Source organism: Littorina saxatilis, linkage group LG2, assembly GCF_037325665.1.
Source record: "Littorina saxatilis isolate snail1 linkage group LG2, US_GU_Lsax_2.0, whole genome shotgun sequence".
Lineage (NCBI taxonomy): Eukaryota > Metazoa > Mollusca > Gastropoda > Littorinimorpha > Littorinidae > Littorina > Littorina saxatilis.
The window spans coordinates 79,490,057-79,507,094 of NC_090246.1; the positions used below are offsets into that span (position 1 = coordinate 79,490,057).

Here is a 17,038-nt window from a genome sequence, read left to right on the forward strand (position 1 = left end):
TTTCAGCCCATGAACGAACAAACAAAATAACGCCGGTGTAACACGAAATTTTTACTCCACGAAAAATTTACTCCGGAGTAAATATTTCGTACGAAATTCTTACTCCGAGTACACTTTTCGTACGAGAAAAGAACTCCCCAAGGCATGAAAAATTACTCCCTCCACGAAATTTTTACTCCCCATTTTTTTTACTTCCAGTAAAAACTCGTACGCAAAAATGGGATGCGGGCGAAGGGATAATGCCAATAAGTGATCTCGCGCACACGAATGTCGCGCTACCCTCCTTCCACCCCTTCCACCACCAAGACTAACAGGGGACAAGGGAGTACAAATTTCGTACACCTGGCATGGGAAGTTAAATTGCTTGTGTTTGGGTGAAGTAATTTATTCGTTATTTATTCGTCATGGGAGTAACCTTTTTGGTCGAAATGTTTACTCGGAACTCACCTGTCTTGGGGAGTAATTTTCTCGTGAAATGGGGGAGTGTTTTTTTTCGTAAAGGGAGTACCTTTTTCGTACGAAATGTTTACTCCGGAGTAAAAATCTCGTGGGAGTAATTTTCTCGTGTTACACCGGAACTGAACCCATTTTGTGGAAGTGTTCTGGCGGCTTTAATTAACCTTGATTGAACTCGGCAGCCCGGTAAAGCCGCAATCAATCTAGGAGAGCGAACACTGATATAACAAGAAATTCCTCCGAGGTAGGAAAAACACCCCCGTCAGAGAACTCAGAACTTTATTACATGCGGAGAGAGAGAGAAAGAGAGAGAGAGAGAGAGAGAGAGAGAGAGAGAGAGAGAGAGAGAGAGACAGAGACAGAGACAGACACAGAGAGACAGAGAGACAGAGAGACAGAGAAACAGAGAGACAGAGAGACAGTCAGAAGTCAGAAGCCAGAAGTCAGAAGTAAGAAGTCAGAAGTCAGAAGTCAGAAGTCTGAAGTCAGAAGTCAGAAGTCAGAAGTCTGAAGTCAGAAGTCAGAAGTCAGAAGTCTGAAGTCAGAAGTCTGAAGTCTGAAGTCAGAAGTCTGAAGTCAGAAGTCTGAAGTCAGAAGCCAGAAGTCAGAAGTCAGAAGTCAGAAGTCAGAATGTTTATTCGCGTAAACACAGGGTCCATTGCGAAAGGGTACGTCGAGGTAGGAAAAACACCCCCGTTGGCCAAAGGGAAATAACCATTCTCACTGCCACCAACTGAGAAGGTTATTTCCCTTTGACCATTAATATGTCACTCTTAATCTTAATCCACCAATAACTCCCTAACCGTGTGTTTGACTGGTCCCAATTTTTGTAAGGACCGTCTCAGGAATGTATAGAACCTGTTCACCAGGTGACGATCGGTCCGTTCATTCTTGAGATCTATATGCGAACACAAACAAACAAACAAACAAACAAACAAACAAACAAACACATCGAGTGAAACCTATACACACCCCTATACCGGGGGTGTAAAAACAAGCTGAAGTCGGATGTGCTGGGCCTGACTTGTCAGGCGCGTAACGGCAGCACAACGCATCTGCGCTCACATGACAAGCGAACGACGAAGAAGAAGAAGAAGAATTAACCTTGAGAAGTCCATGTGACATTCACTGTGTTGTAACTTAGGTACATCTGCAAAGATAGACTCCAAAACTCCGTAACTTAGCTAATAAATATGGATAGAGGAATGCGGTTTCTTTAGTCGAGTTCTCTTGCAATTGAGTCCCGATCATGTTCATCGACTTACTTTTTCAGTGCTAGCAATCATCTCTCGTAGACAAACCCCAACGTGTAACATTAGGTAATAGCGTCTGTAATCTAGCGAAAGCGTTCAAGATTTTCCGTTCTCAGGGGTGAAATAAATTTAGTTGGACCGAAACGAATGCAAAAACAGAGCACGAAGAAATCATAGACTGCAAAGATGAGCCCACCACAGCGTTTAAAGTTTGAAAATATTGAATATTTAAACACGAAGCATGGAGGTGTGTGGTGACACGATAAACAAAAACAAAGCGAGATGTATAGCACGTGGACGATTTGAGAGAGTCATTGTTTTGCTAGTAGTATCAACGCCCAGTCATACAACGCTTAAAGCGACCGGAACCCGCTGACTAACGAGGTATGCGGTGCAAGACAGTGCAACACAGTCAGTCCTAAACAGCCACCACGGTCCCTTAGTTTGTCCGGTGTAGCGATGTTAGATTTCTTCCTCTGTCACCTTTCTGATTCGGCGGCCACGTTGATCTTGTATAGACTCCACACTTAACACAAAAAAACACCCTTCGATAGTACTGGCGATCGACCGTGGGTACTTTTTACATTCTTGGGGTCAAATTTGTCCAACCAATTCTTTTTATTCAAACTTAGAAATTTGATTCATCCTAAAAAATGTCCCTTCTCATTCAAGGAACCCACTCGGAACACGTTTTCGAAGAAATCGAACTTTGGCGTGAAATCTATTCAATGTCACCACCAATTTCCTTCACATGCAAGAAACTGACATGCGTTTCGTCCTTTAACTGAATTCGCCGACCCGGACTGAGGTCATCAACCGCTCTCCACTTGCGTGGCATCAGTTGATTCCACTTGTGCTATGTTTTCACTGTATGTCATAGCTTGATGGACATAGTGAGTGCTAGTAAGTGACCTATCACACAAACACACACACACACACACACACACGCACGCACGCATGCACGCGCGCACGCATGTACACGTACACACACACACACATACACACACATACACTCACACACCCGCGCGCGCACACACGCGTACATGCACGCGCGAGCACACACACACACACTCACACACGCACACACACACACACACACACACACACACACACACACACACACACACACACACACACACAATTTCTGACAATAGTGTATTACAAGCAAGACGCATGCGGCAGGGTGTAGAGTTTATAACTTTATTTTGATAACAAATAATGTACAACAGCGCCGTGACAACAAACACGTCTCAAAGTTCTACTTGTATACATGACGTCACTGATGTACTTAACAGAGCTAAACATAACGCAAAGGATTTCTCATTGGACAGAATATAATGATCCACATCTTAACATCAAAAGCGGATACATCCCCAGGCACGCACTTCTACACAGTAACAAAAGCCCAGAGTGGAGAAAACGCTTTGTGCAATAACTTTTTATGAACGGGATTTTCTCCAGCAAATACAATCTGTAGTCATGACAACGCTTGTTAGAGAAAAGCGATATCGTTTTGCTGCCCATCGTCTCGTATTGTGATCATTACCATTCAGTGTATTGGGGCTTGGATTTGTGCGATGTTTCCAAAAGTATATTGTGAAGATATGGGTGTGAAGGCGCGAAGCGCCGAGCCGACGGCGCGAAGCGCCTAGCTTGCTAGGGGGGTCCGGGGGCATGCCCCCCCGGAAATTTAGAAAAAAAGATGCAAAATGGTGCAATCTGGCGCATTCTGAGGAGGATCATTACCAGTTTCAGGCAGCAGATTTTGTCACAGATTAATACCCCAAAAATTGAAACTCAACCCAAAAAAACACACAAAAATAAAAAAAATTTTGGCTGGGGGAGGGGGGGTCCGGAAACCCCAGAACCCCCCCCTCGTCCGCCCCTGACGTTAAAGATCCCACGATTGACAAAAGGGTCTTTCCTGGCAAAATTGTATAGGCATAGATAAAAATGTCCACCAAAATACCCGTGTGACTTGGAATAATAGGCCGTGAAAAGTAGGATATGCGCCGAAATGGCTGCGATCTGCTGGCCGATGTGAATGCGTGATGTATTGTGTAAAAAAAAATTCCATCTCACACGGCATAAATAAATCCCTGCGCCTTGAATATGTGCGCGATATAAAATTGCATAAAAAAAAAAAAATTTAAATTTAAAAAAAAATTAAAATCCTTGCGCTTAGAACTGTACCCACGGAATACGCGCGATATAAGCCTCATATTGATTGATTGATTGAACACATTGCGGACTGAAGTCAGTGTCACATTGCGGACTGAAGTCAGTGTCACATTGCGGACTGAAGTCAGTGTCACATTGCGGACTGAAGTCAGTGTCACATCGCGGACTGAAGTCAGTGTCACATTGCGGACTGAAGTCAGTGTCACATTGCGGACTGAAGTCAGTGTCACATTGCGGACTGAAGTCAGTGTCACATTGCGGACTGAAGTCAGTGTCACATTGCGGACTGAAGTCAGTGTCACATTGCGGACTGAAGTCAGTGTCACATTGCGGACTGAAGTCAGTGTCACATTGCGGACTGAAGTCAGTGTCACATTGCGGACTGAAGTCAGTGTCACATTGCGGACTGAAGTCAGTGTCACATTGCGGACTGAAGTCAGTGTCAGCGTCTCGTATACATTGGTACTCCCCTTTGAAGACATCGAAACATGTGAGAAACCAGGTCTTGAGAGGGAGAGAGTTTTGAAATAGGGGTACATTTCCACAGGTTATGAGCAGAATATCTGAGAAACCAGGTCTTAAAAAGGAAGGAGACTTAAATTGGGAGGTGTGAAAAGAGGGGTTCCACTGTACAAAGTGACGGACTATTTGAGCATCTAAACACGCACAACATTGCAGCCAACACAGTACATATACAATTACATTCACTAACCTATATTTAAGTTCGCGTATAAACAGTATTCAGGGTTACAAAACTGTAAGACTTACGTTATAAGGAAGTAGATAATGAAATATTAAGCCCAGTACTACTGCGGAGCACCCACGTTCACGGCCACACATGCTCTGTACAGCAAGGCGCTCGCATCTCGAATTTCAACACGAATTTGACATCATGCGAGGTTTGGCACTCACCAATCAACAAGAAAACAGGTCAGTTCCGGGCATAACTGGTGTCTGTAACGGGAGATAATTTACACCTGAGCTAAGTCCAGTCTCATGTGAACAGGAGACCTCAGGCATCAAACCGGGCCAAACAACCAACGTACCGACTGAGTCACCAATCGCATAGTAACGCCCATGTCACACAGGGCTAGTCCGTGGCGACGAACTTGCTACGTCATAATGATACGTCACAACGGACAACGTACGTCATAATGAGACGTCACAACTGACGTCGTTATAATACAGCACAACAGACAACGTCATGATGACACGTCACAATGGACAACGTCACAATCATACGTCACAATGGACAACTTCACAAAGAGACGTCACAACTGACAACGTCATAATGATACGTCACAATGAACAACGTCACAATGATACGTCACAACTGACAACGTCATGATGATACGCCACAATGGACAACGTCATAGTGATACGTCACAACGAACAAAGTCACAATAATACGTCACAACGGACAACGTCATAATGATACGTCACAATGAACAACGTCACAATGATACGTCACAACGGACGAGGTCATAATGATACGTCACGACATCGTCTGGCGACCTTGGCAAGTTGACCGTGGCTGTTGTGAAAGCGCCGTCGCTGTGTTCATTATAATCATGGACAGCTCACAACGTGTATACAGCACATGATGCACAATCACGAGGGAAAGTTGAATAGTGCGGTTAATGTCATTATACATTGACAGGCTTCCATCGGTGAAGATCTTGGATAGACGCCCGGCCAAAGCCATATTAAAGCCCGACGGAGCGAAACGACGTACTGCTGCGTACCGAGAAGGACCCTGTCCCTGCCTCACACAACTTCACATGTTGCGACACAGTTCAACCCTGTGAAACACACACGGTGTTTGGGAGTTGTCGCAAAATCACACTGTGAAACACACGCTTAGTCCAAGTTTGTGTGACCCTCACGCTTACGTCATGCGGGTTATGACGTCACCTGGCCGTTGGGAACAGTTTTGGGGGTGTCGGAGAAGACGGAGCGATCAGGGGTGGAGGGGGTGGCGCTCACCGGGGTGGCAGACTTGGGGGTGCTGGAGGAGGAGGACTTGGAGTTGCGGGTCTTGGCGCTGGGCGGAACCTTCACCGACATGCCCTGAACACACACAGAGAGAAGATAATGAACACACGCTTTGAAGTCGCACAGAACAAAGTGAGAGTGCCCAAGAAAAGACAGAAATATGAAACATATGCATGACAAAAGAAAACCTTCACACATTGCTCACACAGATCACCAGACTGTTCCAAAAGACCAATTTTAACAGTTCTTATAGCAAGCCCAGTTAGAGTTATCACCAAGAGAGCTTATAGAAATTAGGGAAGAAGGTGTATTATTGCTGGAACCAGAAACTTTGAAGATCGAATCGTGTAACCTGAAACAACCCCCTCTGAAACCTATGTAGGCATGCCAGCTGAAACACATCATACACCTCCATGAAGCATTCAGTCAATCAATCAATGAGGCTTATATCGCGCATATTCCGTGGGTACAGTTCTAGGCGCTCTGCAGTGATGCCGTGTGAGATGAAATTTTATACGGCCAGTAGATTGCAGCCATTTCGGCGCATATTTACCTTTCACGGCCTATTATTCCAAGTCACACGGGTATAGGTAGACAATTATTAACTGTGCCTAAGCAATTTTGCCAGGAAAGACCCTTTTGTCAATCGTGGGATCTTTAACGTGCACACCCAATGTAGTGTACACGGGGGGAGGTTCGGACACCGAAGAGAGTCTGCACACAAAGTTGACTCTGTGAAATAAATTTCCGCCGAACCTGGGATCGAACTCACGCTGACAGCGGCCAACTGAATACAAATCCAGCGCGCTACCAACTGAGCTATATCCCCGCATTCAGTCGTGTAACCAGAAATTAAATCCCACGAAAGGCTTATCATCTCAGGTAAAATACTACACCCACCCACACACCCAACCCCAAACACAACACCTCCCAAATAATTAATTGTGACATCTGAAACGAAGCACTTTAAAACTGAATCGTGTTATCCGAAACACAACTCCGTTATACAGGCATAACTGTGTCGGGTTTTTTGCCCACACTCACCCACCCCCCTTTTAAAAGTCAAGAGCCAACTTATGTCACCGTACACTTCATACTTTTTATGACCTTGATATTTTACCATTTTTGGCAGCGGAAAAAACTTAACCCTTACCATCAAATTGTGTTTTTCTCCATCAGCTAGTCTCCAGATACCTCTGGGTGAGGTGGATTAGGATATAAACATTACTACATGTACAATGGGTTCCCCTTTTTACGACCACAAACAATCTGAGAAAATCAGGTCTTAAAAAGGAGGGAGTGTTAAAATGGAGGTAAATTTACACAGGTCATGAACAGAAAATATGAAAAAAGAAGGTGTTATAAGGGAGGGAGTCTTAAATGGTGGGAGGGGGAGTTGGGTCTTAACAGGGAGGTTCCACAGTACTACTAATACTACTGCACGTACGACTACTACTATTACTTATACTACTCCTACTCTGCTTCCCTCATATTCCTACTCCTCCTACTGACTCTCCTACTACTACGACTACTACTACATGTCACCTGGAAGATCCTGTCGGTGACAAGGGCGGGACAGTTGCCGAGGACGAGCGAGCGGAGGTACGATCGCCAGTAGGGCACGTAGCGGTGACGCGGCTTCTCGACGCACACAGCGGTCACCATCAGGTCCACCACCTCGTGCACGTTAGGCCGCGCGCGCTTCATCTGGTGCGTCATGTTCTGCAGGAAGGCCGCGAAGTATTCCTCCCCATAGTCGTCCTTGATGGCGCTGGGGGTCTCGGCCCACGACTTTCGGTTAGAGTTGATCAGGTACTCCTCCTGTGTTATCGGGGTCCTGCGGGTGATATAACAAATATTGTACAGCACAGGACAATAATTATATTACCTTGAATCAGCACAAAACAACATAACAAAGAAGTCGCGTAAGGCGAAATTACTACATTTAGTCAAGCTGTGGAACTCACAGAATGAAACTGAACGTAGTCCGCCGCTTGTGCAAAAGGCAGTGAAAGTGACGAGCCTGTTTGGCGCGGTAGCGATTGCGCTGTGCTTCATAGCACGCTTTACTGTACCTCTCTTCGTTTTAACTTTCTGAGCGTGTTTTTAATCCAAACATATCATATCTATATGTTTTTGGAATCAGGAACTGACAAGGAATAAGATGAAATAGTTTTTAAAACGATTTCGGAAATTTAATTTTGATCATAATTTTTATATTTTTAATTTTCAGAGCTTGTTTTTAATCCAAATATAACATATGTATATGTTTTTGGAATCAGAAAATGACGAAGAATAAGATGAAATTGTTTTTGGATCGTTTAATAAAAAAATAATTTTAATTACAAGTTTCCGATTTTTAATGACCAAACTCACTCATTAGTTTTTAAGCCACCAAGCTGAAATGCAATACCAAACCCCGGGCTTCGTCGAAGATTGCTTTGCCAAAATTTCAATCAATTTGATTGAAAAATGAGGGTGTGACAGTGCCGCCTCAACTTTTACAAAAAGCCGGATATGACGTCATCAAAGGTATTTATCAAAAAATGAAAAAAACGTCCGGGGATATCATACCCAGGAACGCTCATGTCAAATTTCATAAAGATCGGCCCAGTAGTTTAGTCTGAATCGCTCTACACACACACACAGACAGACACCCACACATACACCACGACCCTCGTCTCGATTCCCCCCTCTATGTTGAAACATTTAGTCAAAACTGACTTGAATAAATGTAAAAACTTGGGGTCCTGATAGTGATATAAAAAATATAAGGGTGATATAGTAAATATCGTACAGCACATGACAATTATACTACTTTGAATAAACTTAACCCAACACAACACAACACATGCAATCTCTGCCCACGACGTGCAGTTGGACAGGCACTCCTCTTGTGTGATTGAAACAATACACTGCATGTTCATATCACTTACTCCTTTCGTGTTTGACCAACAAAAACAACAACAACAACAACAACAACAACAACAACAACAACAACAACAACAACAACAACAACAACAACAACAACAACAACAACAACAACAACAACTCTACCTGTACAGGCCGGGCTCTATGGTGACGACGGACACGTCAAACTTCTTCATCTCCATGCGCAGCGCGTCCGAGAATGCGATGCAGGCTTTTTTCGACATGGAGTACGCCGCGAAGGCCGGGATGGTGAACCGACCTGAATCACAGAAATAATAAAGATAATAGGTTAAAGGCACAGTAAGCCTCCCGTAAACCATCACAGAGCTCCCCGAGCGTCTACATACAGTACAAGCATACTTCCCTTTGAACGCTCACCGAACGGGAACATCCTGGCTGCTTTCTGTCGAGCGTGAGAAATGTTCAAAGAATTTGGCGCCTCGTTTTGGTGCTGGACGGCTGTTATGAATATTCAATACCAGAAATCACGCCCGGACAGTAAGCCTCCCGTAACCATCACAGATACTGTCAGGCTTTTACACACAGTACAAACACCCTTCCATTAATTTTGAACGCTCACCAAACGGGAACATCCTAGGTGCCCTACGTAAAGAGCGAGCAATTTTTAAACTGAGAATTCATTTTGCAGATTGTCTCGAACACTTTTTGGACCCATCCTGAACTCAGGTCAAACATGAGTTACTTCCCTTCGGGTCTCATTCTATCGATGTAAACTGGCGATAGCCGTGAATCGATGATTATCAAAATGTTTTTGGACCGTGGTGCGTTTTTGCGCTAGACCTAACTTTTAAAATCTAAATAATAAATTGACAGCTTGTTACACAAACATTCTTTAATCATAAAAGAATTCTTTTTTCCTCAAGACAAGATCAGTACAATTCGAAGTTGTGAAAGTTTGAAACAAAATCGAACGAACATGGCAGTCACACATGACGGCATATGTGTACGTTAACTGACTTTTAACATCAAACGGTCGACTTTGTGTACCTGCATATACTTGTTAACTTACTGTCTATAAATGAAAACGTAAGTTTAATTTGTGTTCAAATTTACATTTCTAAAAGTAACGCTGAGATTTCTTGTGCCCGCAGACTCTGTTCGTGACCTTGGCCATGTGACCGTGACCTTGACCTACCTGCGAGACTGGCGACGTTGATGACCCTGCCACAAGACTGGCGGAGGAGGGGGAGGAAAGCCTTGGTGACCCTGACGACGCCCAGCACGTTGACGTCGAGCAGACGCTGGAACTGATCCACGGAGCACCACTCGATCTCAGTGAAGGTCGCGATCCCCGCGTTGTTGATCACAGCCCACAGCGCTGTGAACAAGTTTACATCACTGTCAGTTACACACACACACACACACACACACACACACACACACACACACACACACACACACACACACACACACACACACACACGTACGCACACACGCACAAACACACACACATACCACCCCACCCCCACCCCCGCCACACACACACACACACACACACAGCATCTAGACCTGCTTGCTCCTTGACGTAATAACCGGCTCATCCACTCGCCTCGTATTTCACACCTCCAAGACTAACTATCAATCTCCCAGAATACCAGCTCTGTGTCCAGCTAGGCGACTCACCTCCCAGACTAACTATCAATCTCCCAGAATACTAGCTCTCTGTCCAGCTAGGCGACTCACCTCCCAGACTAATTATCAATCTCCCAGAATACTGTCCCTCTGTCCAGCTAGGCGACTCACCTTCCAGACTAACTATCAATCTCCCAGAATACTGGCTCTGTGTCCAGCTAGGCGATTCACCTCCCAGACTAATTATCAATCTCCCAGAATACTATCCCTCTGTCCGGCTAGGCGACTCACCTTCCAGACTAACTATCAATCTCCCAGAATACTGGCTCCGTGTCCAGCAAGGCGACTCACCTCCCAGACTAACTATCAATCTCCCAGAATACTGTCCCTCTGTTCAGCTAGGCGACTTACCTCCCTCCTCGCAGTGCTGCGTGACGGTGGTCAGAGCTTGCTGCACCTGCCAGTCATCCGTGACGTCAAGGGGAACCACGCGCAGCCGTTGTGACGACGTGCTGGCCAGCTGAAGCGCCCCCTCCCGGTCCGGAGCCAGGCAGCCCGCGAACACCTGATACCCCATCTCGTCCAGTCTCTGCGCCAGGCTGTAGCCAAATCCCGTGTCACACCCTGTAACAGGCGTTATGGTTCATGTTACACAACTAGCCAATTCTCCCAGTAAGGTCATATATTGTACTACGTTGCAAGCCCCTGGAGCAATTTTTTGATTAGTGCTTTTGTGAACAAGAAACACTTAACAAGTGGCTCTATCCCATCTCCCCCCTTTCCCCTATCCCATCTCCCCCCTTTCCCTCGTCGCGATATAACCTTCGTGGTTGAAAACGACGTTAAACACCAAATAAAGAAAGAAAGAAACAACTAGCCAAATCCCGTGTCACACCCTGTAACAGGCGTTACGGTCCACGTGCCAAATAGAGTAAATGAAATGAAACTCAGTGTCCCACTCTGTAACATGCATGACGGTTCACGTTACATCACTTGCCAAACCCGGTGTCACACCCTGTAACAGGCGTAACAGTTCATGTTACATCACGAGCCAAGACATAATGTCACACCCTGTAACGTGCGTGACGGGACATGTGACATCACTAGCCAAACCAGTCCCGGCTCGTGTCACTTCAGTGACACACAGATTCGACCCGTTGCTTTTGCATGTGAACCATAATTAGCTGCCTTAAAAAGGTCAAACTTTGGTCGCAATTCGGGGAATGAGAGTAACTGAATTTACATAAATGTCTGTTTTGTAAAGAGAGACAATTCGTTATTCTTCACCAACAAAACAAAAGACAGTGCAGGGACGCTTGGTCTTATCTGCAAGTGGGGGCCGTCGGCCGCTCCGAGAAACGAGTATTGGGGGGGGGGGGGGGGGGGTAGCCTGTGAAAGCCAAATATCATAACATGCCAGCCGCTGAATGGCATTATGTGAGCAGATACAGCAAGAAGAGGTTGCCAAGAGATAAGTATGACGATCAGCAAGAAAACAAATCTCCCATTATCCACGGCCCGCAACCTCTCCCCGTTTCGCCACTGTTTACAACGCTTCTCTCCCTTGTTTGTGTTTTGGAGCCGTGAAGCAGAGAAGAGGAGAGGGGTTGGGATTGAACACAGAGTTCAATGTTCAGCGAGTTGTAAGCGGAATGTCTGTCGGGTGTACTGCAAGCAGCGAGTTCCACGGGCCATGTTTTCACAACATGACCTTTCACACCTGCGTTTCTCGCTACCTGCTGCTGCCTCTTCTACCTGTCTACCTGAGTTACACCACACTGCATCTGTGTGTGTTGGTACTGTGTGTGTGTGTGTGTGTGTGTGTGTGTGTGTGTGTGTGTATACATGTGTATGTGTGTGTTTGATAGTGTGTTTCCGGGGGGGGGGGGGAGAGCGAGTGGGGGTTGCAGGTTAGCTTGTTAGAATTCATATGGTGCAGGAACAATATCCGAACGATACACTTGGCTCTCAGTGCTGAACTCTACTCACGTTGGTCTTCAATTTAGTTCTGCTGTTCAATCAATGCTAGTTTCATAATAGGTGAGTGATACCTATAGGTAGGAGTATATAACTAGAGCCAGTCGGCTACATCAAAACCGAGCAGGAGACAATCGTTCACAATCAGAGTTACAAGTAGCAACCTTTTTTGAAGCCCATTGCCTTTCAATTTGGTGCACGCTACACTGAGTGAAACGTGACGCACGTGTGTCTCTATCGTGGCACTCAGCACCATCTCTTCGCTTCTTGCTCAGTTCAGCATCGTGCCGGTTACTTCTGAGTGCAGAGAGAGACAGAGGGAGAGAGAGGGAGAGAGAGTGACAGAGAGAGAGAGTGACAGAGAGCGAGAGAGAGAGTGACAGAGAGAGAGAGACACAGAGAGATACTGAGAGGAGAGACAGACAGAGACAGACAGAGACAGAGACAGAGAGAGAGAGACACAGACAAGACACGACAGACAAGACAGATTAACACACACACACACACACACACACACACACACACATGCACGCGCACACACACACACACACACACACACACACACACTGACATGATAGTACTTTACTGGCGCACACACTGTCTACTGATAAGTTTTTGCGTACTTTCAGCTCTTACATATCCAAAAAATGAAACCAATACAAAAATTGACGAGAGGGGAGGATGTTGGTGACGGTAAGGGAATTGGGCCGCAGACATGAAAAGAGGCGTATCCAGAAGTAAGTAGGGTTGTAGTGCAAATCGGCCCTTTTCAAATAATCAATTTACCCTCTTATTAGTTTACATTTAACTATACACACGCAAAGACTTCCTTGTAGAGCGGACAAGCATTGATCAATCTTTCTTTCTTTCTTTCTTTATTTGGTGTTTAACGTCGTTTTCAACCACGAAGGTTATATCGCGACTGGGAAAGGGGGGAGATGGGATAGAGCCACTTGTCAATTGTTTCTTGTTCACACATTGATCAATCAGACGACCAAAACAAGAACACTATTCACAACAACAACACCACAAACACCACCAACAACAAAAAACGTCTGGATCTATTGAAGATCAAACAGTAAGTTATGTTCGAACATGCATGTTCTCGGCTACCGTTCAGTAAAATGCTGTTTTAATGCACAAGCCAGTGTGGATGTTTCCCTCTGAGATCGGCGATCTTTCTCCGGCAGAAAAGCAGAAGCGCCACTTAATACTTTTACCTGTATATGTTCACCTGGCCAGGTGCCAGGCTGGGGCCAATGAAGCGTGACACCCTTACCGCATCTCTCTGATCCTCCCAATAGATGGGAGCAACTGTTTGTGCCACCACACGGTGGTAATGGCGGTAAAAGTGCTGGTGGCTGACTGAGTTTCTTATTTGCAACATAGATAAACGGGAAGTTTATAGAATCCCCGGAAGTTCCTTCTCGTGAGAACACCAGTCCACTTGGACACATACGAACAATCTGCAGTCCGCTATGTGGAATGTGTCAAAGAAGAATGATGTTCTTAGTCCGGGTAAAAGCCTGGATAGATCTGTGTTTGTTTTAATAAGAACAAGCCGTCTTTAACATCCAGGCAATTGCAACTTGACTGACATAATCATGTGTTGATCATCCAGACAACTTGACTGACATAATCATGTGTTGATCATCCAGGAAACTTGACTGACATAATCATGTGTTGATCATCCAGGCAACTTGACTGACATAATCATGTGTTGATCATCTGACTGGTTCAACTTGACCTGATGAGTTCAAAACGGAATTTGCTGATTGGGGTTGGCTGGCTTCCAAGTGGCACATGTTGTGGAATTCGCTCTTAACTGTCCAACTCATTATATTCACCGCTTTTAAAGTTTCCGCCGCCCTTCTTTATTCCCCTGCTTCTTGTTGTTGTTTTCATGTTTCTACAACCCAACAAAAAGCCAGTCGCACTTCCTGCCTCTAATTGTTCTCGCTGCTTTGCAAGGGGAGAAAGTCGTTTAACATTTCTGTGATGGAGCGCGGAGATGCCTGTTACTGCAAATGTATTCATCTTTTGCACCTGTGGCTTTTGTGTGCAAAAAAACCTTCTGCTTGGCAGGGCGTAGAAAAATGGTGAGGGGGGTGGGGGTGTGTAGCTGAGGGAGGATGGTTTTCCGGCGGTAACGCCCCTCACTTATTGACTAATTGCGTTCAGGCCCATTAACTAAGCTTCTTGCGTTCTGGCACTGGTTTGTTTCCCTCTTGTCACTTCTTTTTCGTTTTCGTTCGAACGTACGCACGCACACACACAAACAGGCATGCGCGCGCACACACACACACACACACACACACTCTTTCTCTCTCTCTCTGTCCTTCACTCTTTCCTTCTCTCTCTATATGTTACTCTCTCACACACACACACCCACACACACACAAACACACACTTCCTCTTTACCACCCCACCCCCACACACACACACTTTCTGTTTACCCCTCCCCCACCCCCCCCCCCCCCCCCCCCCCCCCCACACAGACGCAAACAAATTCAACAAACGAACGCCAGAACTCGGAGGAAGTGAAGAAATAAGAGCAGCGAGTTACGTAAAACACAACATCGCGTCATGATCAGATGAACACTATCTCCAACAAATATACATCCAAGCCTGAGGCAACAGCAAGCACTGAAGTGCAGGCAAGATCCGAATGGAAAGATGTTTTGGAACTTGAACTTAACGTCAGATGCATCGCCATAATGAATTGTAATCCTGCAAGATCTTCATCACTTCAGTGCAGTTACACTAACGACGTCAGTTGTATCGCCATATAAACCAGTAAGACCATCACTTTATGTACAGTGTAGTAACATAAACAACTGTACACCAGTCAAAATCATCACAAATTTCTCTCTGCTCCGTCACCGCACCTCACAACTACACTCCATGGCACCTTCCTTCGTTTCACTTAACTCTCCTTCTTTACTGCTACGCGTTATTTTCAGTGAAACGGAGCCTTTCCATCGCTCTAAATGTTTTCATTTGTTCTAGAAATTGTCTAAACATCTTTTGGGCTCCATTAAAAGTAAGGCAACAAACGTAACCCCAACTGTGTAGAACCACACAGATATGTCTGTAACTCTGTATGTAGAACTAAGTGGCTGGAGACCACGCCCCTAACCCTAACCCTAACCCTAACCACTTGAACCAAAACAATGGTGAATGGACGCTCAGAAGCAGTGTACGAGTAGTGTCTAGAGATACTACCCAAGCACTCTGGAGCCTTGTCAAATCATGAATGCCATGCATTTTCAGTCATATGAGGGTGACAGAGAACACCCCCTGTTCTCCCAAACGCTCACAAAAAAAGTGAAAGCGGGTTCCAAGACTGAGGACGTACATGTGAACACAAGAGCAAAAGCACTAGCTTCTTGTGATCTTATGATCCATGTTTTTCTTCTTCTATTTTCACTTATTTTGCTCTCACGCCATGTCATCTGCATCGGCGGTAAAGACATATATATCTGACACGGAGTAAAGTGATTAATTAATGCATAGCAAATTGTGCAACCTCAAAAGGCACGAAATGGGTAGTTTGGCAGTGCAAAGAAAGTCATAAAGAATGGTTTTCTCCTCTTCATCAGAGGGCTCCCACCTGGCGCCTCCATCACCATAAACTGAGTAACCACGAGTAAGGCAAAGGTAAGAAAATGTAAGCAAAGGCAAGCTAATCTAAGGTAATATCCAATCATTCTGTGAGGTTTCCCTCATTAAAATTCGGGTTGCTTTCTCCCTTTGCAAAGCGAGCTGTCATACATGTGTGACAGGGGAGACTACCGCTCCTTTCACAGCAGACTCTGCACCCGAGTTGTTGGCCTTTAAAAGTCAACACCAGTGGATTGTAGAATTCTGTTTGTGATGGTGTCTGGTGGTTTCCGATTGTCTGTATGTTCATGGAAACCTTCGGGTTTGCATAACAGTTTTTATAGGGCTAAGAAATTAGCCCTAACATTTTCAATCCTGTTTGATTGCACTTCGCTTCCCGAGGTGATCGTAGTGTTTCGGCACTCAGTTACATCTGGCGCTGCGAGCAGGGATGGGACTCGGCATGATATATTCAGGTAATGGCATAATATGACCACTGAACATTTTTGTGCTGTTCCCATTCTGCGAACTTGGGATGGACAGTGGTCCTCCGGTTCGGAACTTCGGGACGAAGTTCATTCAGACGGGGGCGATTGTGACAGGGGAGGCTACCGCTCCTTTCACAGCAGACTCTGCACCCGAGTTGTTGGCCTTTAAAAGTCAACACCAGTGGATTGTAGAATTCTGTTTGTGATGGGGTCTGGTGGTTTCCGATTGTCTGTATGTTCATGGAAACCTTCGGGTTTGCATAACAGTTTTTATAGGGCTAAGAAATTAGCCCTAACATTTTCAATCCTGTTTGATTGCACTTCGCTTCCCGAGGTGATCGTAGTGTTTCGGCACTCGGTTACACATGTGTGCACACGGGGTTGTTCGGGAGGCTGCACAGAGTTGACCCTGGAAATTAAATCAATTGCTGAAAGCCGATGTTCGAATCCACACCAATAACGACGAATAGACGAATTCCGAAAATCACTCGGACACCGGCTCAAAAAGACAGCCTTCACCTGCTCACAAGACCAGAGCAGGTTACCATCTTCAGGCTGCGA

At 45.4% G+C, this 17,038-nt stretch overlaps 1 protein-coding gene across 1 annotated transcript in view; it reads right to left on the bottom strand.

The window, feature by feature from the left end:
- Positions 1 to 2,895: 2,895 nt before the first annotated feature.
- Positions 2,896 to 17,038, bottom strand: part of LOC138959827 (retinol dehydrogenase 16-like) — a 30,713-nt gene continuing 16,570 nt past the window's right edge. The window contains exons 2-6 of the mRNA XM_070331461.1: positions 10,821 to 11,033; positions 9,973 to 10,155; positions 8,943 to 9,075; positions 7,431 to 7,722; positions 2,896 to 5,960 (exon numbers count right to left, since the gene is read on the bottom strand). Coding sequence (XP_070187562.1) covers positions 5,793 to 5,960; positions 7,431 to 7,722; positions 8,943 to 9,075; positions 9,973 to 10,155; positions 10,821 to 11,033 — 989 coding nt within the window. The 3' untranslated portion in view covers positions 2,896 to 5,792. The remainder of the gene's footprint in view (positions 5,961 to 7,430; positions 7,723 to 8,942; positions 9,076 to 9,972; positions 10,156 to 10,820; positions 11,034 to 17,038) is intronic.